Source organism: Sciurus vulgaris (genome assembly GCF_902686455.1).
Source record: "Sciurus vulgaris genome assembly, chromosome: 8".
Lineage (NCBI taxonomy): Eukaryota > Metazoa > Chordata > Mammalia > Rodentia > Sciuridae > Sciurus > Sciurus vulgaris.
The window spans coordinates 45,643,069-45,668,488 of NC_136468.1; the positions used below are offsets into that span (position 1 = coordinate 45,643,069).

The 25,420-nt window shown below is 34.2% G+C and overlaps 1 protein-coding gene across 8 annotated transcripts in view; it reads right to left on the minus strand.

The window, feature by feature from the left end:
• Positions 1-16,402: 16,402 nt before the first annotated feature.
• Positions 16,403-25,420, minus strand: part of C1GALT1 (core 1 synthase, glycoprotein-N-acetylgalactosamine 3-beta-galactosyltransferase 1) — a 44,567-nt gene continuing 35,549 nt past the window's right edge. For 6 of the 8 annotated variants that reach the window (XM_079152254.1, XM_079152255.1, XM_079152256.1 and 3 more), the window contains one exon: positions 16,403-21,136. In XM_079152254.1, coding sequence (XP_079008380.1) covers positions 20,933-21,136 — 204 coding nt within the window. In that variant the 3' untranslated portion in view covers positions 16,403-20,932. Of the gene's footprint in view, positions 21,137-24,045; positions 24,169-25,420 lie in introns of all 8 variants that reach the window. The other 2 variants (XM_079152260.1, XM_079152253.1) reach the window with 2 other exon arrangements.

A 25,420-nucleotide genomic window follows, 5' to 3' on the forward strand; every position in this document is an offset into this window, starting at 1 on the left:
TGAAGTGGAATTGCTAATAGGTTAAGTTTACCCTTCCTTCTAAGATCACATAGGTTTGCTTATCCTTGATTGTCTAAATTGAAAGGACTTTATTGAGTTGAATACCACTTAATACACAGTGGATGTTCTACATATTGCAGTAATCAAGGTGGGACTGTTTGGTTCTCTGAGAACAATTTTTTTGTTGAACTCTGTAACTTTGCTAAGAAGTCAGTCACAAAAGGTTAGTGAGATTCTTGGTCTGTCAATTCTATAAATGCCATTGCCACTGGAGGACTTGGGTAGTACAGACTTCATGGTTTCTGTAATGTGAGAAGAAGGTTCATTCTTCCTATTCAAAAAGTAAATAAGAAGTATGAGGTAACTGTCAAAGATGGCATTCAACCCAAAAATAAGACAAGAAAACATAAATGAATAACAAAGGAAACAACAGTATATATAGAATGATAGGTAATCAAAATAATGTAGATAATTACAATAATTAGGCTTAATATGTTGAAGAAAATGAAGATTGAGAATATTGCCAGAAACTTAGATATTATTTTATTTTTTTATTTTTATTTTTTTGTTTTTTTTTTATTGTAAACAAATGGGATACATGTTGTTTCTCTGTTTGTACATGGCGTAAAGGCATACCATTTGTGTAATCAAAAATTTACATAGGGTAATGTTGTTTGATTCATTGTTATTTTTCCCTTTCTCCCACCCCTCCCACCCCGCTTTTCCCTCTATACAGTCCTTCCTTCCTCCATTCTTGCCCCACTCTCTAACCCTAACTCTAACCCTAACAGTAACCCCTCCCTCCCCCCATTATGTGTCATCATCCACTTATCAGCGATATCATTCGTCCTTTGGTTTTTTGAGATTGGCTTATGTCACTTAGCATGATATTCTCCAGTTTCATCCATTTGCCTGCAAATGCCATAATTTTATCATTCTTTACGGCTGAGTAATATTCCATTGTATATATATATACCACACTTTCTTTATCCATTCATCAATTTAAGGACATCTAGGTTGGTTCCACAAACTGGCTATTGTGAATTGAGCAGCTATAAACATTGATGTAGCTGTATCTCTGTAGTACGCTGATTTTAAGTCCTTTGGGTATAGGTCAAGGAGTGGGATAGCTGGGTCAAATGGTGGTTCCATTCCAAGTTTTCTAAGGAATCTCCACACTGCTTTCCAAAGTGGCTACACTAATTTGCAGCCCCACCAGCAATGTATGAGTGTACCTTTCTCCCCACATCCTCGCCAACACCTGTTGTTGCTTGTATTCTGGATAATCGCCATTCTAATTGGGGTGAGATGGAATCTTAGGGTGGTTTTGATTTGCATTTCTCTTATTACTAGAGATGTTGAACATTTTTCCATATATTTTAAAAATATGAATAGAGGAAAGGGGACAAGGGATGGGAGGAGGGGAGAGAAAGGTGCAATACAGGGGAATGATTTGACCACATTATATTTTGTGCATGTACAAATATGTAACATAAATCACATGCACAACTACAATGCATCAATAAAAATGAAAAAACAAACAAAAATTCTGGAATTAAACATTTGATAAATGAAGCACAAACTCAATAGATGGGGTTAATAGTGGATAGAAGCTACCAATGAAATATTTTGTTACAGAAATTTCTGAAACTCTAATCTCATGAAAATCTTGGTTTCCAAAAGGCAACTTCATTTGCCCTGGACAGCTCACCTGGCAGGGTGTTTTCCATAAGTGAATGGGCATTTCTCATCTTTGAGTTGCTTTTCACTTGTAAGCCTTGTACCTAAATGCTCATTTTGGTTTGACATGTTTGATGAGCATCACGCCTCTTAACAGTTGAGTAAGACAAGTCTTCTCTAGACATTGAGCTCCTGAAGGTGGAACTATATCTTTTTCTCTTTGCAACCAAAGACCAGTGAAGTATCTAGGGGCAAAAAACAGTAATTGATAAAAATATAAGAACTGGACTTGAAGAGTAGAGGGAAATTTAGCAGAGGGTTAATGAGAAAGACTTGAAATAAATACACCTCAGGTGAAGACTTGACTTCAGGACCCTTGAAATTTGTTTCTCCTCTCAATGCAGTTTCTACTGCCTGTGCTTCCTTTAGTTCCTCACCACCACCCTCAGTCTGGCCAGTCCTTCCTTTATATCATAGATCTTCCTCTTGTTGTAGAAAGTATTATGTCTGTTCTCTGTGAGAATAATGAGTAAGAATGGGGGGAGGGGATACTTGGGAATCAATCTAACAAAAGAAGTGAAAGACCTCTACAATGAAAACTACAGAACACTAAAGAAAGAAATTGAAGACTTTAGGAAAATAAGAGGTCCAGAAGAGCCAAAGCAATCCTCAGAAAGAAAAGTGAAGCAGGAGACATTGCAGTACTAGACCTTAAATTATACTACAGAGCAATAGTAACAAAAACGGCATGGCATTGACACAAAAACAGACATGAAGACCAATGGTACACAATAGAAGACACAAAGACAAATCCACATAAATACAGTTATCTCATACTAGACAAAGGTGCCAAAAACATTCACTAAAGAAAAGATAGGCTCTTCAACAAATGGTGCTGGGAAAACTGGAAATCCAAATGGAGCAAAATGGAATTAACCCCTATCTCTCACCCTGCCCAAAACTCAACTCAAAGTGGATCAAGGACCTAAGCATTAGACCAGAGACCCAGCACCTACTAGAAGAAAAAGTAGGCCCAAATCTCCATCATGTTGGCTTAGGAACCAACATCCTCAACAAGACTCCTAAAGCACAAAAATCAATCAAGAATCAATAAATGGGATGCTGTCAAATTAAAAAGCTACTTCCCAGCAAAAGGAAGACATCAAAAATGTGAAGAGAAAGCCTACAGAATGGGAGAAAATCTCTGCCACTCAATAGAGCTTTAATCTCCAGGACATATAAAGAATTAAAAGAATTTTTAAAATTGAAAAAAAAATCAATAAATAGGCAAAGGAACTGAACAGACACTTCATAGTAGAAAAAATACAAATGACCAACAGATATATGAAAAAAAAATGTTCAACATCTCTAGCAATTAGAGAAATGCAAATTAAAACTACACTGAGATTCCATCTCACTCTAGTCAGAATGGCAATTATCAAGAATACAAGTAACAATAAATGTTGGCAAGGATATGGGGAAAAAGGTACACTCATGTATTGTTGGTGGGACTGCAAATTGGTGCAACCATTATGGAAAGTGGTATGGAGATTCTCAGAATACTTGGAATGGAACCACAATTTGACTCAGCATATACCAAAGAACTTAAAATCAGCATACTATAGTGACAGCCACATCAATGTTTATAGCAGCTAAGCTATGGAACCAACCAATGTGCCCTTTAACAGACAAAGAGATAAAGAAAACATGGTGTATATATGCAGGATGATATATTACCTAGACATAAAGAAGTGTGAAATTATGTCATTTGCCAGTAAATGGATGGAACTGGAGACTATCATGCTAAGTGAAATAAGCCAGTCCCCCCAAAATCAAAGGCTGAATGTTTTATCTGATATGTGGATGCTAATACAATAAGGGGTGAGGGGTGGTAAAGAAAAGAAGTACTTTGGATTAGAAAAAGGGGAATGAAGGGAAGAAGAGAGGGGAGATGGAAATAAAGAGTAGGATGAATCAAACATTACTTTCATATATTCAGATGTGAATAAATCAGCAGTATAATTCTACATCTTGTACAACCACAAGAATGGGAAGTTATACTCCATGTATGTATAATACGTTAAAAATACATTCTTCTGTCATGTATAATTAAAAAGAACAAATAAAAAATTAAAAACTACATAGGAAACTTCACCAAAGACTGGATTGCTGGTGATGGAGCAGGGAGTTGCTCTTTTTCCACTTCTGTAAAGGTAACATTTTCTCCCATTTCACTCACGTTTAGAGCACACAGGTAACACTTCATCCAGTGGGAAGGAAGTTGTAGGGATTACAACATATAGTTGAATTAAGTTACTCTTTGGTTACCTTGACTCAAGGTTAAAATACGAAAGAATAAATTAAAAAAAAAAAAAATAAATAAATAAATAAATAAATAGATAAATCTGTGTACTTTGAAGTGAGGTGGGAAATGAAGTCACTGTACCGTGTTCCCTCAAGATACAGACCCCTTCTCCAAACGTACATGAATAGTGACAAACTTGAGGAGGGAGTTTCCTCTGTTTCATTAATGGGGAAAGCTAGTATTCCCAAGAGAGCTCTAAAATGCTGTCAGAAATGGTCGAGAGTTAGCAAGGATCGTCCAAGGATCTAGAATCCAGCTTGTTACCCATCACATTGTTTCTGATGTTCCTGCCCATGCAAAAGAGGGCACTGACTGAGTGGTTGTTGAGGAATTAGGGATTTGATGTCTGTATTACCACACCTCAGCCTCCTGGCTGGGGTTTTGACATATTAAAGCTAGCAAAATAAATCAACTCTTTGCTGACTTGTGTGTTTAGGATGGGTTGGGTTGTTGCATCTTGGGAAGAATTACTTGTTGCAGAAGTGAAAGAGGAAGTAACCATGACAATATCTGATTTTAACACACCATGCCTTAGGGTGAAACTAGTTTTTAACTCTTCAGAGAGAAAACAACTACTATCCTGTCATATAATTCAGAGTGTGGAAAAAAAAATTGTCAGTTCAAAGGAAACCCCTACTTTCTTAATTTCTCTAAAAAATAAACACATTGATGCTAACAGTGTGCTGTAGGGTAAAGTTACAGGTTCAAATTTTTGGATTCTTTCCTTTGTTTACTTCATTTCGAGTTTCAAACAATTCTAGGCAATGATGGTATAATCAGAGCAAATTTAGAAAATATTCTGTAAGTTTAGGATATTTTTGTAAAGACTACAAAATTAGAGGACAAATAAACAAATTTTTCCTGCTTACCAAATAGCGTAAGTTATACATGAAACCACTCATTTATATTAGGAGGGTATTAGTCCTCTAATAGGGTCATTTATGATCCTACCTTAAGATTTATGAGACACAGCAGATTTTTATCCCTACCCATTTTCTAAGTCTGTATCGTTTAAGTACAAAGAAGACTGAATCCTGATGTGTTTTGAAATTTCAAACTCGGGAGAAATTTCTCTGCTCCTTTCTCCATCACTCCTTCTCATTCTGAGTTGCTCAACATTTGGATGCCAGTTTTCCATTTGGCAAATTTTTTTGAGGATTTGTCCGAGTAACCTGAACAGGTCTAAATATAATAAGACATGGAATAAAGGAGATAACCTGTTAAAGATTGTGACTTTCAGATAGATAAAATAGTTTATTTTTTTATTTTTTATTTTTGCAGTACTAGGGATCAAACTCATCTCCCCAGCCCAAATAGTTTACTTTAGAAATAGCTGGTCAAGTATTTATATGCTCCTTTAGAAAATTCAGAAATCACTTATCTTCTCAACTCTTTGCCCCTTCCACTTCTAAAATTGATATTTTAAAGAGGTCGAAGACTAATTTTAAAATGGCTAATTTTAAACAGGAATGTCATATGAGTGAAGAAGTAAAGTCCCAATCTGCTATGTTTCAAGGCTGATTAGTACAGTCAGCTGACCATGGCAGGAGTGGAGCCTTAGATGAAACTCTTAATGCAGTGAGGTGAAGCAGGAACAGGATCTAGCTGGCACAGCCTCCCCTGAATTTGGCTATTGCTGCCACCACATGTATAAACAATGCAGGCTTTATGAAAGGTTCTTAATATCAAATCGTTGGGAGATTTATCTTACTGGACCATAAATCCTAACTCCAGACCATACCTCTCTGAAGAGAGTGAATGTTTTCACCATCAGCCAGGGAAGAGGCCAGTTCTCCAGGAGGAACAGGGGTGTTGTTGACAGTGTTAGACTAAGGTGAGGGGGAATCTTCATTTCTTTTAGTACAGATTCCACTGGGTTTAGATTCTAAATGTCCCCGTATTTAGTAGTACCTGGAATGTTTCTAGTGGGGATGGTCAAGCTATTTCTGGCCTTGGGTATAGGAGGTGAAGAAGGCGGGGGGGCCAACATGGTGTCGTGTGAGGATCCTGCTGGGGCTTGGTGGCTCTCATAAATGATTCTCTGAATGCTTCCTTTCATTATTCTGGAACAGTCAGGGAAGTCTGATCTCTGCTGTGTAATAAGAGAGGAAGACAAGTATTTTCCCCAATGCCAAACAAGATGGTAGGAGGGAAGTCACCAGTAGAAGATGACAGTGCCCACTGGAGCAGCTATGTCATGGAAGTGAATGCCCTGGAGGGACAGCCTGGGAGTTGGGTATGAGGGACCCCAGACTGGGAAGACAATGACACTGCCTTAGGACCCTCTCAGGAACAACCAGGCAACATTTTAAGGATGGTTATTTATAGCAGCAATGCTGGAAAGGGTTCAAGGGATAATGCCATGGTATGTAGCAGATCATGTTTAAGTAAGTACCTCATCTAAAATCATTAAAACAATGTAGTACACAGAAGAAATAGGCAGATGAGCAGACCAGCAGAGTTCACACATACATTAATGTTTCATGAATAATATAGGTGACTTAAATTTTGAAAAATGTATTTTTAAAGTCTTTTGGGAAAACTGGTATCTTTTGGGATAATTGGTAGTTAAATTCCTATGTCACTTCATATAAGAAACTCTGGAGGGAATCAAAATTGTACATATAAAAAAATGAAACTCTAAGAGTAATAAAGGAAAACATAATAATGTGTTTATAAATTCGTGAGAAAGACAAAATTCAATAGCTCTAAGAGCAGACTGATATTTTTGCTTGTATGAAAAAAATTTAAAAGTTCAGAAAAATAAAAACATATTCTATGTTTTTATTTATATATAAAAAATACAAAATGGGCCAGTATTCAGAGTTTAAAAATAAAAAAAAACAGGGAAAAAAGACAAAGATATAATAAGCTAAAAATAAACTGCAAACCTCCAATGTATAAAAATTACTCAAACTTCAAGAGTTTGAATCACATAAACCTCAGATATTAATACAGTGACATAATAAAAACTTCAAGTTTGATAATTTTGGTTTAAGAGTGGGAAAAACAGCTTGTGAAGTAGAAGACAATTTGGCAATACCTATGAATATTTAAATTCTTTGACTCAGAAATTCCCCTGCCAGAAAAATATCCTATGGCTATACCCACATAACCATTTCAAGGATGTTCAGTGTAGAAATGGTAGTAATAGAATTAGGCTCAATTGTCCCCAGAGGATATACTTCTGTTTGTTCAGATGAAAGGATTGTTAGGCAAAGGGAGTGGGGGAATATTGCCTTTCATTTTATACCATTCATCTACTTAAGTAAGCAAATATAATACCTTCATAGTAAATGAAACAAATTTTTAAAATTTTGTAAAACAATATTATTCCCAAACATTGTAATAACATCCTACTTGATTGTATTTGTTTAAAATGTAAAAAAGGTAATTTCAGGAATTCTGGATTTACTGAGAAGTCAACCTAAGACTATGCCAATAAAAGGAAATGACTTTGGGCCTAAGGAAAAATGACACATTGATTGCATTTGGAAAAGAAATTATTCTGCACCAGAAGAATGTTGTCAGTTCTTGTGTTTTTAAAATTGATGTTTAAGTGAATATATCTCCACTTTCCCATGAAATTGCAATTACAATTCATTCTTTAATATCTAGTTCAAATGCCACCATCTCTTTGGAACTTCCCAGATCCCTAGATCCTCCGTTCATGCACACTCCTCCTGTAGCTATTTGTAATTACCACTATCATATTGTAGTGAGGCTATTTGTTCACTCATACGTCAACCCCAACCAGAATGTAAGGGTCCTCAGAAAAGCTTAGCCACAGACTTAGTCCTCTTTTTTTCTTCTATTTGACAGACCATATGTGTCCAATAAAAGTTCATTGTTGAATGGGTGAATTAATTAATCCATCATTGAATTAATGACTGGAGGAAACAAGATCTGTTGCTATTTCAGATTTTAGAAATTTCTTCTAATTGAATATGAAATTTTGTGACTTAAACATTATCTGTATATACATTTCTCTCCTAACTAGTGTTCAATACCAACTTACCCAAACACTCTGCCTTGTGTTTTGCCAGCATAGCCTGCTTGTTGCTTTAGTAACCAGAAGACTGAGATGTAGCAAGAACAAGTGCTTTGGAATTGGAATGGTCACTGTAGAGAAATGGAATTCCCGTTTTTCTAACACCAAAGGAACAAAATCATCTACTCACAAAGTTTTGTTCTGTCCTTTTTTGGTCTATATTCTCCTAAGATAAATGCAGGGCTTTTGCTTGATGGTAAATGTAGAAGCTCAAACCAACATTTTCTTGAACGAAAACCTGTTGAGGGGACACTGCATCCACAAGAATAGTGTTTTGTTTTGAGGTTTCTTTAAGTATGGAACAGAAGAAGCTGGGGAATATGGGTTAGCCTGAGACCTTTCCTTTGTAGTTGGAGGGTGCTCATCCTTTATTTCATTGTTCTAAAATATAAAATTCCTATTTTGACCCAGGCAAAGTAGGAAAAAAGACCCACATGATCCTTGTTTTCATAATGCATCACAGCCACCCTAGGCAATTTATAAAGCAACTGTGTTTAAAAAAAAATGTGCTAAGTGCTGAAAAGAGCAGGAGAATCTAACTCAGAAGATGCTTATGAAAAGGAAGTACAGTATTTAATCTACAATTGAAAGGATAGACACATATTAGCACAGTGAAATGGGATTTCCAGACTGAACAGAATCATCCACTGCATGTTCTTTATAGTTCCCAAGAACTCTGGTGTCAGACTCCCCAGGTTGAATCTCCTCATGGTCCCCTTAGCTCTGTCACAATAAGCACTAAAACAATTTTTGGAGGCTGTTATAAAAAATAGAAATACCCCACACACACACACACACAAACTTGGTGACTTAACATAACAGAAACTTATTCTTTTATAGTTTTGGAATCCAAAAAGTGAAATCAAGGTACTGGCAGGGTCACACTGTCCAAGGCTAGAGGGGAGAATTCTTCCAGCTTTTGGCACTCGTTGGCTTGTACTGGCTTATCCCCAATCTCTGTCTGTGTCTTCCCATAGTCTTTTCTGAGTTCTTATGTGTATTAAATCCCTTTTTCCTTTCCCTTATAAAAACAACCACCATTGAATTCACACTTAAATCCAGGACAATTCCATCATGAGATCCTTACCCAATTGATGTCAGTGAAGATCCTATTTTCAGATAAGGCCACATTTTGAGTTCAAACTGCTACAACCTCCTTGAACTTCCATTTCCTTATTAACAAAGTGAATCAATTAATATTTATATTATAATAACTTTGAAATGATTAGAGAAAATCTAAGTAGACAGCCTGATATAGTGCCTCGAAACCATTACCATACCTAAAACCTGTTTGCAAATGATAGAAAAATGCAGAGAATAAATACATTTGATTTTTATCTGGCAGTAAAAAGCATATAGCTCAAGTTGTTTTGAAAAAATAAAAACTCCAATTTAGTGCAAAGGCCACTGACCTGGGAGTTGGGAGAACTGAGTTACGTAGTGAGATCTGGCAATCACTGTGTCATCTTGGTAAGTTCATCTCTGAACTTATTTCTGGATCTTTAAAACAAGGGGTTTAAACACCCTTAAGCTCTAGAAAATGGTAGTTTATGTGGGAAAGAGCTCACTCATTATCCTCTATCTCCATGAAAGATAAAAGAAGACTTGTAATCCCAGTAGCTTGGGAGGCTGAGAGAGGAGAGTTTTAAAGCCAGCCTCAGCAAAAGCGAGGTGTTAAGCAACTCAGTAAGACCCTGACTCTAAAAATACAAAATAGGGCTGGGGATGTGGCTCAGTGGTTGAGTGCCCCTGAGTTCAATCCCCAGGGGAAAACAAACAAAAAAAAACCCAACTTAAGCCTGAAAAGATGTGATTTATGAAAGATATGAAAATAATCACAGATGCTATAGCTTAAAGAATAACTACTGAGTATACTTTGTCGTAGTAGTGGAAGGAAGGATGCTAAAATAGGTCACGATGGGGCTGCTGGCCATTTGTATGGGTCAAACATTTCTCATGGTGAAATGTGTTCTTCATGGTAAACACTTCCCTCATTTACCCTCTATTACCCACCAATTCAGTAACCTTTATACCCTCCCTCTATTGAAGAAAGTAATTCCTCATGGCAAGACAGAAAAAGAACCCATGTCAGCTCCAAGATTCTTCCTGTTCATGTGTACACCTGCTTAGCTGAAATGCTGCTTAAGTGTATTTGTGGTCATTTTAGTACCTCTGGGTCAAGTAGCTTCTCTCTATCCCCCGCTTTAATTCTCTTAACACATAAACACGATTTTTAGAAGTTCAAAATGGAATACAAAGAACAGTAAAACTTCTCCTAATTCTAGTACCACACATACACCAGAGGTAATCACTCTGGGTAATCGTATATATAGTTTTAATTCTGTCTTCTCATGTTACACTTTCTATTTTAAATTCTCCCTTTTACCTTTTGCTATTTGGCATTTAATTTTGTTTCCATTTTAATAACTAGTAGTATTATAGTTTTTATTATTTTGGTGATTACAACTATTTGGAATATTGTCTCTCAGTGGATAAACCACAAAATTTCTATTTCTGAAACAAAATCAGTGAGGTTATGTATATTACCTTTTAGGTTCCCTTCCATCTTCCACTTTTTAACTTAATCATATTTTGTATATCAAACTGAAATATTATTCTACAGCCATACCATGTTGTTTATCCTTTATTGTATATTTAATCCAATAATCACCACCAGTCCTCTTCCCAATCATCTCCTCTTTTAGATGGGCTTCATTATCTAGATTTTTCAAGAAGTATCCACCAATATTATGTTACCTGACTCTTCTCACTTGCCTTTATATTTGAAATCCTGTTTAGCTTTTGTTTTTTGTATCCCTCTGAGAATTTGGTAGATTTTACTCCACTTTGCTTAAGCACTGAAAGTTGATATAGAGATTAAGTCCTCTGTTCTTCTTCCCTCTGTCTTCCACTCCCAGAGAATTGGTGACTTTGTTGTCACTTAGATACCATTTCCTCCCAATGTGGGTGAACCTGCAGATTCTAGCCAGGCTCAAGAACAACTATATTTCAAAAATATGTATGATATTAAAAATAGCATTTACTACATATTTAGTTTACTATTCTATTTGTATTTATGTACAGTTAGCTGTCTGGGATTAGTTTTGGGGATTGGGGCTTAGAGTATTTTTTTTTTATTTTAATCTTTGTACTTTAATGAACAAATGTTTAATGACATATCTTCTCACTTAATCAAAAAAGTTGGCAATATGTAAGACAGGCTAATTTTGGATGATTTTCTGACTTTTCTGTATGTTTTGAAGAAAAAGTAACACAAAGGGGCAATAAGAAATGATTTCTTAATCATCACCTCTTGATTCGGACAACTTGGATAGGTTAATGGGTTTGTGTCAGAAAATTATTATTTTCTTCCCTGGCATTTGAGTTTGAGATGCTTCATAAACTTAAAAACAAGCCAGACATTTTCTTGTCGATATTACAGTATAAAAGGCACTGAATGATGTAGATGGAACTTTATACAGTTATGTTTGGATATGAGAATGAGGTGCTTCAGAGGTGGCCCCTTTCAGTAAGATTCTGTTGGTTCAAACTCTTTTTCTGCATAATACTTGTTTCAGCTCCCCTTTATTAGGCTTTAGATTAATCAAATATTCAATTCTGATCTTGGTAACATTTGAGATTCTTCTTTATCACCTCTAACTTAGGCATTCAATGGAGAAAGCTACTGCCACTTAAAGGAAACCTGTCTTGCAGTATGTATTCAAGATATTCAACTATTATCAAATTAGGAATTCAGAAGGTTCAATACCTAATGTACCAAGAAAACCTTATTTCTCATTTAAGTTATGGGTTATCTGTAATTATATTCCTACAAAAGAATTTTATATTCTGGGGTACTCTATAAAGCACATCATTTATTAATAGGCACTTCAGGATATGCAAATATACGGTTAAAAGAAACCACTTCAGGAAAGGCTAAAATATGTGTAATACACAGTACACTCTAATTTGTAATGAGTAATTAAGATACAACTAAAACTTCACAGAACTGAGAATTTGAAAATATTTTTGTATACTGTTAAGTGAAATAAATTTTTGAACATGTTCCTTCAATATGTAAGCACTAATTTATCCATCTTTTATATGTATCAGAAACATATAAAGTACATAAGGAAAATGTAAACATATATCAATGAAATCAAAGGAGATAAAAAGCTATTAATCTTTTCATACACCATTGGAATTTGAACAGTGCTCTAGAATATAACAGAGAAGGAAGGAAGCACTTCTGACTATGGGGAGCCAGAACTGTTTTACTGAAGAGGTATTTTTACTAAGCGAAATTCTGACAGGGTAGCAGGACACAAAGTCATTGTGTAGAACTTAATTGGGGTTGAAAAAACACTGGCAAAAAGGGAAGACATGCTTTAGTGAAAGTTCTAATTTCCACTGTTGTTTAATTCTTAGAGGATTCGTAGTAGTAATTAAGAACAGTCTGGTATCTTAACTACCTAATTCACTGACACATTGAAATACTGATTCTGCTACTTATCACCCAAATAGACTTAGCAAATTAACTTCCCCATCTACAAAATGGGATAGTAGTGCCTACCTACCAGGACTGTAAAGATTAAAGATAATGCAATTCAAATCAATTATCACATTGCTGGAGTATACAAGTCTACTGTACATAACTATTTTCCATATCATAGAAGGTGAATTCCTTGAAATAAAAATCATTTGCCACTTTATTCCTACTATCTACCTTAATACTTGACTTGTAGTAGTCACTAGAATATTGGGTAAATGTTGATTAGAAGCTAAATTTGCCTGTAGTTAAGCTTTTGTGTAATAAGTAGCAATAAACAAAAGAGGAATAACATCCTAGGGGGTCAGATTGTGGAAGGCCATGCCATCTGAAGAATAGGTACTTAATTCAAAAGGTAGTAATAAACATTTCTGAGATGACCATTTTAATACTGAAACAAATCTTATCTACAATGATGTTTCTCTCTCCAAACTAAGGTATGGAGAGTATGTATAAATATATTTTATATTTTGTCCTAACAGATGTTTCATTCTATGAAATATATTTTCCATTCTTTTTCTGGTAATCATTTGTTAGTTCTAAAAATCATTAAGATAAGAAACCTAATTAACTCTATGTTAGAGGCCCAGTCATTTCAGTTTCTAGGTCACTGTTGACTTCATATTTAACAAGGTTAAAATTTGCTATCTAATTAAAAAGAATGGAAGCAAACCAAGAAATACTTTATCTACTTAGGGTCACTAATCTGTAGGCTAAAATTAGGATGTTTTGAATCTATTTTTAAAAGATGCTTGAAGGCATCAACACTGGTTCCCTTCCCTTACGAGCTAGCTCTATCTCAACCCATTGTTAACACAGTGTGTTGTGCAACTAGGAGACAAAAGCTTAGTGTCTCTCGTGCCTCTCCACATCCCGACCATTCCAATCTGAAGAAGCTGTGCTTTCTTTCAACTGGGCAACAACTGTTTCCACATTAGCAGGACTAGAAGTTCTGGATGACAAAGACAGCTGGCAGTTTCAAGAGATGCCACCTTTCTATGACAACTATCCCATATTATAGAACTCTGATCTATGTAACACATTGTGGTTTAACCTCATCTCAAGCAAACCAGAGAATATTCGGCCTCATTGTTTCAAATACGTGGGAAAAAACTTGTAATTCTCTTCCTAAGCTCTGTAAGTGCCATTGAAAAATCTCAGGTACCACTTTTGCCAGAGATCATGTCAATTGGGGGTAATAAAAATTGGACCTGATTCTCAGTTTTCAAGTAAGCACCCATATTTTCACCGAGTATTTCCTTAGGGAAGAGGAACTTAAGGGATTATGTTAACATGTATTCTCTGAGTCCCATCTTTTCCTTCTCCTTTCAGTGACTTCTAGAAAAGTTGCTTAAATTAGTAAGAGGAAACTTTTCAAAAAATATATGCAGTTTCAAAAAGTTTTCAAAAACACATCTGTCAATAGAAAATGGGAATAATAAAAAGGTGTAAGAAACTAAAGAACTGTTGCCAAGGAAAAATGAGGTAGGGGAAGAAAAGACAAGGAGTAAACAGGGGGAGGTTCAAAGAGTCAAAAATTCAAAGGCAAAAGGGAGGAAACTTTCAATTGGTCAAGTAGGTTTATAAAAATTTTATAAGTAAGAAATCATCTGAGGCTAATTATTTTAAGCACAGTTACCTTCAATAAAGTTGCTTATTATATAAACCTAACAAGTGTGGAAAAGTTTTAGTATTTTAAAATCTAAATATTAAAATATAACCATAATTTTTTTTGTCCCATGTTTTCCATCCCACTAAACAGTATAAAAACAAAAAAGATACCCTTATATAGAACTCAAGTGAAAGTTGATCATTCCCTTAGAAACAACTTTCAGGAATTCATCATCATTTCTTCGCAACCTAAAAATGACAATGAATTTAGTGGAAAGTGATATTCAACCCAAATGCTACCAATTATGATTCAGTTACAGGAATAGGAAGAGGAGTGAAAAGGCAGTTTAGAGTGAGTTTTATGAAAATGAATTTGAAGCTTACAAAAGGGAAATTGGATTAGCTATTATGTATAAGACACTGCACCCAAATTAGTGGGTACATAATTTAGCAGTCCTATAAATGAGAAATACTTTTAATCTTCCCCTAGGCATTCATTAGAAAACTCAAATAGCTGACATTTTAGGACTGAATTTCATAAAGACAATGAGTATTTTACAAAGTAAGCAGCTGGATTCAACTGCACTACATGTAAGAGAAAGTATATAAATGCCCTTGAACAAATTTTCATTGCTATGAAAAAAATAATACAAGAAACACTAGCACAAACAATTGGTAGTTCTCTTGGCAAAAGAAATAATGCAAGATAGACATAGTTGCAAAACAAAAGTTTCACTCATGTTTTACTAATATTTCCAGATATGAAGAATATCAATGATGCTAAGTTTAATCAATTTTAATGGCTTAATGTTCACTCAGTCTTAATGAACTATTTAAGAAATTTCTCTTGGACCATATTATCAGCATCATTAGATCTGATGAAAAATTTGAGGTAGGGCCCTTCCCTTTAACAAAGAGATAAATTCAACAATAATCCTCTTGCTTCCCCAGTCCTAAGGTGATATTTTTGGAAAAAAAAAAAAAAAATAGGTAGTAAGATCTTTGTATTTACATAAATAAATCTACTTTCAAATGACATCAATTAGTAGCACAACTAAACACAGCTCATTGGAAAAGATAATATATCATTTCATACAACTCTGCTACTGAAGTCACATCAAGTATTTATCTTCTTAGCTTTTCTAAAGCTGCCTAATCCAAAAAATATGGACCTTATGTGGGCTAAACAAGAACATACTGGGTAGTAGGTTACTGAAAACTGAGGAACACAGGCAAGATTCAAGTGCATTATGGACACTATAACAGTGTGCCTAGAAATAACAGTAAATTTTTATTCATACCCTGAAACTCCCAGACAGATTTAGTTATCAATAGATTTGAGCTCTGGATGAAATATGCCTGAAAATACCAAGTTTTGCTTTTTGTTTTACCTATAATATTATTTCAGTGAGCTTTCATGATATGCCCAAAGCATGAATAAGTAAACATTCTAAGAGCAAAGAATGTGATAGACATGTAACTTTTCAAATATAAAAAATGTCCATCATTCAGGTTTCAGCTCAAATATTACTTTCTCAGAGGTCTTCCTTGAGGTCCCATCCTGAAAACTGCTCTATTATATCATTTTATTTTCCTAATATTTTTTGATGTTTCTTGTTCACTCTAAGGTCTGTAAGAACAGTGATCTTATATGTCTTGCCTACCGCTGAATTTCTAGCAGGTGCTTTTGGGCACAATCATCTGTTCAATGGACTTCTTAGTGTACATGATAAATGAAAACATACCAAGAAACAGAAAAATATCTGTTTTCCATCTACTCTCTCTCTCTCTCTCTCTCTCTCTCACACACACACACACACACACACACACACACACACACACACACTCATTCTCTCTCCCTCTCCCTCCTTCTCTCTCCCTCTCCCTCCTTCTCTCTTTCACTCTCTCCCCCTTCCTTGGTCCTCTCTCTTACCTACACTATAGAGAAGGTATTCTAAATTTTTTAAAGTAATTATTCCAAGTTAGAGGTGGAATATTCTGTTGCCTTAAATAATTTATATTACAGAAAAATATATAAGGTTTTTCAAATTGAAAAACTTGGACAGAAAAAAACCCCAAACTACCCATAAAAGACAGTATTAATCCCACAACTTTTACATCGGTTACAAATAATCAGATGAAACCATTTTGAACATGGTAATTTATTTTGTGCAGTTGTTCAAATCCATTGTTTAAAAATTTTCAAAAGGCACTTTAAAAAACATTTAAAAATACATTTTTCTGACTTAATGGTGATCACTTAAAATAAGCAAGTCACCAGACATTTTTAAACCATTCATAACACAATTACTTTAAATAATTTTTAAATTTCAAAACACAAACATTCACCACTATATAGTACAACACACTGCTTAGCAGTAAGATTAGTTTCCCTCTAATACACTTCATGTAGATTATTAATTCATAGGGCCCTGCAGAGTTATTCAAAACTGAAAACTGGAGAGGTAAGGGAGTTGAAATGGAGCACAATTCAACTTTACAACTACTTTCTAGAGTTGGTTTCTCTAAAAGAATTGGTAAACGTTCTTAATCTGTGTTAAATGTTCTATTTTAACTGATATACAAACATGTCATTTTTTTTTTATCAGTAGAGGTTACATTTAGCATAAAATATACCACAGTTTCTCTCCCAGATTTAAGTATGTTTCTGTCAAACCTACTATAAAGAAGTAGAGAAAAAACGCAAATGAGTTTTTTCATATTTAAGAAGAGGGTGAGTGGATAGGATTCAAGTAGCCACCTCCTTTAATAAAGTGGAGGATTAGTTTAAAATTGTAAATTTTAAAGTAGGGCAAGTATCCTGAGAGCCAGCAGGCATTATTTTAGACATTTAACATTTAATCCTAGGGAAACCTAAAGTTAGTAGGTATAAAATTATCAGCAAGTCATACAAATTCTAATCACCTGTAACAGCCAAATTAATCTTAATGAAGGCAGCATTAAGAGGAACTGAAAGTGGTACTTTAAAAGGAAAAAAGAACTTCAATAAATACAAAGGAGCAGAAATTATCAGCCAGAGTAATGATCTAATAAACTGAAAATTTAAATGATGAATAAAAGGCTAGATATGATCTGATCACTCAAGTGAGGGAGTCTTTCAAGTACAGCAGTGCCTCAATCTGGTAATACAGTTTGATAGTAGGCTCAAGGAAGTGAAAAATAAACAATTATGAAAATAATCAGCAAGTTTAATGCTCAAGTCTAATTACCATATTCAAAAATATTAAAAATTGGTCAGCATTTTTTAATCTTATTACAGTGACAAACTCTTCTGAAAATTAAGGTATTTGAAAACAAACACTGGAACCAAACCCAGCTTTAAACCTATAACCTTCTCACCTTTGTAAGCATATTGTTATTAGAGTATGCTTGTAAGACAGCAAAAGCCTTATGCTTTGAGACCACATTAAAATAATTTATCCAAATGATAAATATCTTAAGCTAAAAATGGTGACTTATCATGAAATCTGGTTTTATGTGCTTTATCAAAAACAGAATTATTTTGCTTCTTAGATCATATAAGATAATCAAATTCTTGAAAGTGATGAAATTTAAATTGATGGTATGAATTAGCAGAAAAACACTTTGCATTTTATTCAACAGCATTTTGCTATTTCTATTTAGAAAGTTTTAATAACAGTTGTAGCTGACCTTACACTTGCAATCCTTCTGCCTCAGCCTCCCCAGTTGCTGGGATTATAGGCATTCTCTGCCTGGCTAGTTGTGGATATTTCTTATGGCACTAATTATATGTATGCTTTAAATGAATTCTATGTACTTATTAGCACTTAACCCTTCCTGTCCAATGGGAAATTATACTAAACTTGGGAGAACTGCACATTTTACTGTGGGCCTCAATATTAGTCAATATGGAGAAGCTAAAGTATTTTGTCAAAATCAGAGATCCATAGACCCTTTAAATTATCTTTAAAGTATTTTGCCTTTAACATAGTGTGATCTTGGACTACACTGATCCAAAACATTCTTGTGTCTAAGTCTGAAAAAATTTATCCATGGAGTAATAATCCTGAGTTTGAGACTATTTGCACCAGAATCATGTAGGCAGCTGGGCAGTGGTTCTCTACCTAAGATCAGTAAGACTTGCCTACGTGGTTTTTTCAAACAGAACTGATATCTCCCATCCTGGAATTTCTGATTTAGTAGGTCTGGGCTGGGGCCCAAGATGGGCTGCATTTCCAACAAGTTCCCAGGTGATGCTGACTCTGTTTCTTGGAAATACACCTTGACAATCACTGCTCTAGATTATCTGGTAAGAATGGAACTCCTACAGCCCATGCTAAAATCAGAGTTTTTGGGCTCGGGGTTTTGAGACCATTTAGACAAGCTCCCAGGCAAGAGTGTGAGATAAGAATCACTATGAGAATTTGGTTGGTCAATATGACTATTACTGGCCAATGTATCAGAGGTCATATCATGTATGTGAAAATGAGGAATAATGCTAAATGACTAACCCCAAGGCTGACATAATACAAGTGAGAGCACATAGGATTTGAGTATAAATCCAACCTCTGTTACTTACTCGCTTTGTGACAGTGGAAGAATTATTTTAATTTTCTCAGTTTCTTCATCTGTAATGTGGGAATAACACCCAATTTGTGAGGATTAATACTCATGTACACAGAGTAAAGCACAGTACTTGGCACACAGTAGGCACTAGATAAATACTAGCTATTACTTATTAAAAGATATATACAAAATATTCCCCTCAGTATGATCTGATCATTTCCCTCATTTAAATCAAATATTTACACTCTAAGGTTACAGAATAATAAAACCTTTTACTTATTGCTCCCTATTCTGGGCTAGACAGTGTTCTAAGAGCCTTACATATATTCACTTATTTAATCCTCAGAAAAAATCCTGTGAGGTAGGTAGTATTATCATCCCTAATTCACAGATGAGGAAACTGAGGCTCAAGTTTACAAAAATAGTTAAGTGATGGAACAAGAATTTAAAATCCAGGCAGTCTGACTCCAGAGCCCAGGATTCATTGCAGCATTCATTTCCTATGAGTAAATTTTAAGATTTTTGAATGTCCATGCTAAATTTCTAGTAAAGAACACACAATCTACAGATAAGACCATGTCCGCATCATGGTAAAGAGTTATTCAAAGAACAGAATGAATGGCCTTGAAATTTTGGCAGATGGAACCAGCATGAAATCAACAAAAACAAACTTATTAGCATAAAATTAGTGTTTGTTTTCACTATGTGGACATGGTACTCCATAAATATTCACTGAAATGAACATCCTCTCAATACACCACCCAGAGAAATCATGATTTTCACATGTTTTGGCACAATAAGTAAATATTATTTAGCCAAGCAACAGTCAATGAAGGGACGGTCATGTAAAGTTAGCATAGTGATAAGAAATGTAAATCATATGCAATATTAAAAAATAATCTTGTTTTTGGATGGCAATCTTGAATGGGTATTTTGCTTTGTTAGCATTATTCACTGGCAAGACAATTATCCCAAAGTAATAAAGTCAGCATCAAACTTCAATTAAGTATTTGGTCTTTTAATATATGACATTTTAGTTTGCTTAAGCACTCTGCATTTTCTAATGTTGTAAAGTAACTGGTAAAAACCTGCATTCAAAATATTTTGCCAGTGTAATAGCCATCTCAGACTAAAAAATGAATTTTATAATGGCTTTAAACAAGTTATGAAAGGCACAAACAAGTTCTCATCTCTCAACAGGATGAGAATGAAAGGAACAATACTTATGTAGTTGAAATTTTAAATAATCAATTAAAAATGTCAGTAATACCTGAGAGTGGCACTGATATAAGAAAAGCATGCCCAAACAGTATTAAATTTACTATTTGTTACCCACAATTAACAGGGTAAATCTGGAAAATATTTTAAATGCATGTTTACAGAATGCTATTAATGCTTTGAGTAAATAAACATTAATAGTGGAGAAAGTATTTGAGAGTGGTTAAAGATATTTAGGGGGAAAAAAATAGGGACCCAGTAAAAGATTATTTAGAACCAAGTATATAATATAGTCAAGGCCCATGATAACTTTCAAAATGTAGTTTTATTAATGCACTTTAGGATAAGTGCCATTATTATTCTACCTTCTTTTTGAATAAATATTGCCGATTATAAATAATCACAGCAGAATTTTCATTATACAACTGTGTGGGGGGATTGCTTCATTGATATCACACACCAAATGAGTATAAACAACACTGAGCAACATTACTTTCTAAATTTTCTTTAAGGCAGATCTTTTAGCATTGTGTATGTTACATGGTGCAGTGCAGTTCTAGCAAATTTAACTGTTTTAGTTTTTTTCAGTGACAATAACACACATGGTCAGGGAGCAGGCAACAAAATCTCTTCTAGTTCTTCTATCTTGCCACTGTTTTAAGAAAACACAATTTTTCATATATATATATATATATATACGTATTTATATATTACTGTATCAAAACACATTTTAACAGACTTCACAGCTCATTTAAAGCTTCAGTTTACAGTCTTTCATTTGAAAGATTTCTATATGGAATGTTCACTTAGAATGAATTTCTCAATGGGATTTCAGGATTCTATGTCAGAAATGCAGAAGTTCTTCACTGCAATGCTAGACACTTTACCTCGGTTCACTCACATTTTTCTTTCAAGGGTTTCCTAATTTTACTTTTGGATCTTCATTTTTGTTTGCTTGACTTATTTCATTTAATTTATTCTCAGGTAAGGCAGGTTGATATCTATATAAATAACCATAGGGACGAAGATGATAAACGAGGTATTCTAATTCATACATAGTTGTAGAATCAACATAGTGAAAAGAAACTGCCAGATCAGAACAGCAACCAGGCCCCTAAAAAATTAGCAGAAACAGGCTTTGTTAATCAACAGCACATACAAAATATTATAACACACCTATAGGATATACACTAATTTTAAAAGAACCCAAGCATTAAACTAGCAAGGTAAAGCAGAGGCAACTAATTTTTAGACCTGTGGAAAAAATATAGTTTTTTGAGTTTCTAATAGTTTAAAACCAAACATGAAATTACCAAAATATTTCTAATTGAAACAATATTCTTTCACACTCTTCAGTGCTTTAACAGAAAATAAAATCATTCAAAATTCTTCAAATGAAAGCGGCAGGTGTACAAAGAATTGACTGGATTTTTTTCAGAACTTTTGCTTTTGCTTCGTAATTTTCTTACTGTAATTTTTCACTTGGCTTAGACTCAGATATCTCTGGAGCATTCAATGACTAAAAAGCCATTATGTGTCTCCAACCTAATACTTTATCTATCAACCCAAAGAGTATAGTATGTAAGAGGAAACTTTCAAGGTAGACCTTGGTTTAAATACAAATTTTGAGTATTAGTTCTTTAATCTTGGGCAACTTAAGAAATCTCTGAAAGTATCAATTTCCTTATTTGCAAAAGGTGGTTATTAAAAGGATGTCTATTTGTAGAACCTTTTGTAAACTTTTCATAGAACCTTTTGTGACCCTCAGGTAAGTAGGTCAAATTTAAACTTTGTTCAGTTACATAATTCTCATTAATTCCTAATAGGGTTGGTGAATAGGTCTAACACAAAACAAAAACTTAATTTCAGCACCAGTGTCTGTCTGTCTCTCTTTGGTTTTCTATTTTAATAGTCACAATGTCAATGTCAATCTAGGGTAGGAATTAGTATCTGAAGAATGTTTCATCCATGTGACTGCAAAAAAAAAGACACAATCTGCTGTCTGTCAGGACAAGTTCCTAGAGAAGGTTCATGTTGATCTATTAAATTGAACATTTAACCCATTTTGTCCATTATCCCAGATGTAGAACACCTATAAAAACTTATAATGTATAATGTATAATACAATTACATAGTAATTCTAATACTAGTATCTATAAGCTCTAGACTATGATTTCAACCTATTTTAATGTACCTGTGTCAATTTCATTGAAGTATTTGCATATCTGCAAACTTGGAACTTAATAGAATTCATGCTTATAATTATGTACAGTAAAAATGGTCAAGAAACATCATTAAGAATTTTTTGTCCTTCCTGAACTTTCTTTTGAAACAAAACTGGATAAGTGGAATTCTTGGACAACCATATAAACACTAGAGAATATCAGAACAAATATGAAAAGTAACTAGGTAAGTCAATTTGTGGTTATTTAAACCAGCTCTAATACGTAAACAATTTTGAAAAATCAGGACTCTTGTACTAATGTTTTCGACAGATTAAAATAAATATGAAACAGTGGAATAATGAGATTTTACCGTTTACTGAGAAAAGACAAGTACCCATGTAGAGGGAAAAATATACATATGAAAAATTACATATCTATGTTCAATCCTGCTTTAAGACTGCAAATTATCTGGTGAAAACTATTTCTAATATACTTCTAAAGAAGTGAGAAGGTGGTATGGCAAAGGAACTGAATGAACAGTTATGAATAAGCTTTCTCTTTAAGGAACTTGAATATCTTACAATCTGACATTGGATACAAATTTTCTATATTCTTAAGTGATTACTACAGAGAAAAAAGCACAACCAAGAAAGGCTTTGAAAATAGTAGCTCACATCAGAATAAAATTTATTAGATGATAGGTGAATACTAGAGTTTTGGTTTCATACTGAGTTTTTGTAGAACCTCACAATAGAGAACACCCAATTTTAGAAGACTGGGCCAATCTCAGTTTTATGAAGACAACAAATTTTGCCATCCATTTAACCCATGACTTATTAAAAAATGCACTATAGAAATATTTATTTTGTTCATGTAAATTTAGCAAATTGTTAGGTATGCCCTATTTGTAAGTAGGACAATACTTTCAAAAAGGAAGACAGGATATTTTATGGTTATAAAATAATCCCAATTATGCTGTCTTTTTGCTATTATGGCATATGTACCAATTATCAGATACTCAGTAAAATACACATTTTGTGTATTTGTTAGATGCTTTGTAAAGTTTTTAAATTCGAGAATATTTTTAATGGGAAGGGTGACACATAAAAGGAAAGTCGAATAATCTTGAAATGGTCAGAATATGTTAAGAAAAGTTTACGTTTACAGATAATCTATTTTCCTTTTGCAAAACAGATATCAAAAAGCATATTGGGAATGCCTACTTTACAATCAAAGAAACTGTTGTAGTTAGAATAAGCAATGAAATGCTAGCATAAAATTTCAGTAGTCTCATCACATAGATGAACCTTAAATTCATTTATTAAAGTGGAACTTTATCCAAAAAAAATGGAATATTTATTTTAACATACCCACCCTAATCCCCTTCTTTTGGCACATATCCCATTAATCACTGAGGAGATTCTTAGCAGTACAATGGAAAAAATAACTTTTTAAAAAATAATGGTGGTTTGCAACACTGCCTAAAACTATTACCAGGTTAATCAAGTTACTTAATTTTCCTGAGCTTCAGTTTTGTCACCTATTAAATACAGAATCATTGTAAGGATTAGATGCCACATTTGTATAAATATCAAGAATACAAAGGTGGCTGACACTAGAAGCAGTAGAGATTTGCCTCAAAATTTCCTTTTAAAGATGGTTACCTTAAGCTTGGGCCAGATGTTTTAGAACAAAGATTCTTAACCTTGGCACTGACATTTTGTACCAGATAATTCTTTGTTGGGGGACAGAACTATTTGATACATTATGGATGGTTAAAAATCTAGTGGGATTTCTACTCACTAGATGGGAGCAGTAACCTTCTAGTTTTCATAACAAAAAGTTTCCCCGGCCTTACCAAACATCTCCTGAGGATCAAAACTGCTCCTGGTTGAGAGCCACTATTCTAGATGATAATTTGAAAGCACTGGCTTGTGAAGAAGAGAGTGGTACCATGAAGTGAATTGTTATTATGCTGGAGCTAGAGAAAAGAAGGCATAGGGAACTAACCATTAACAGAATCAAGTATAAAAGCTAGATTTCATGATTCCTGGTACATTCACTTATCCACTGCAGAAGTGTTTAGAACAGTGAAAAACTAAAAAAAAACCAACATGAATATCCAATAGAAGAATGGATAAATTGCTGTATGTTCACGGATTATTACCCAGCACTTTAGTTAATGAAGCAAATATATGTACTGATGTACCTCAATGTATGAAAAGGGAAATCTGTAGAAAATGCAGATGGTATAATTCCATTTATTTAAAAAACAAAAACAATATTTAGGGATACATAAATATGTAGGAAAAACATAAAAACACACATGGTAATGATAAATTCATGATAGTGTTTGATTCTTTGGAAAGTGGGATGGGAACTAAGGAGGATAAATAGACCTCAAATGTAACATTTTTTTTTTCCCTTTGAAAGGATTTGATGCAAATGTGGTCAAAGAGTAATATTTAGTAAAGTCAGAGGATGAATACAAGGTATCATTATTCTGAAATGTTTCTAAATTTGAAGTATTTCACAAAACAATCTAGATAAAATTCTCAAGAATGTAAGCTAAGGTATCAAACCAGAAGCAAGACTTATTAAGTACTACTGTGTGACACTGTGTACCATTTTAATTATCACTGAGACAGGCTGATCATGTCCATTTTACAAATAAAGAAACTGAGGTTCAGACATTAGCCAAATTCTGTCCATTCAAGGTGATTTTACTTTTCAGTAGGACAGCAGGATTTGAACCTAGGTCTTTCTGAAACAGTCTTTACACATGCTGTTTTTGAAGAATAGCAGGCTCTTTAACCAGATCCTCTCACAGTCTGCTCCCTAGAATCATTCAGGTTTTTGTTCAAAATTCATATATTAGGTTGACTGTGGGAGTACATGTCTATAATTCCAGTGACTTGGGAGACTGAGGCCAGCATGAGTAATTTATCAAGACTAAGTCTCAAAATTTGAAAAAATGGAAAAAAGGGCTGGGGATGTAACTTAGTGATAAGAGAGCTCCTAGGTTCAATTCTCAGTACTAACAAAAAAATTCCCCCTTAGGACTTCCTTAATCATCATCCCACAAAAAGTATACCATCCACTCTGGGTCATTCTCCAGGTCCTCAACTGGTTTTTTTTTCATAGTACTTACCATTACCTAAAATCATGTCTTTACTGGTCTGCCTGTTCATTATATAACTCTTCATCTAGAGCATATCTAGAATGTATGGATA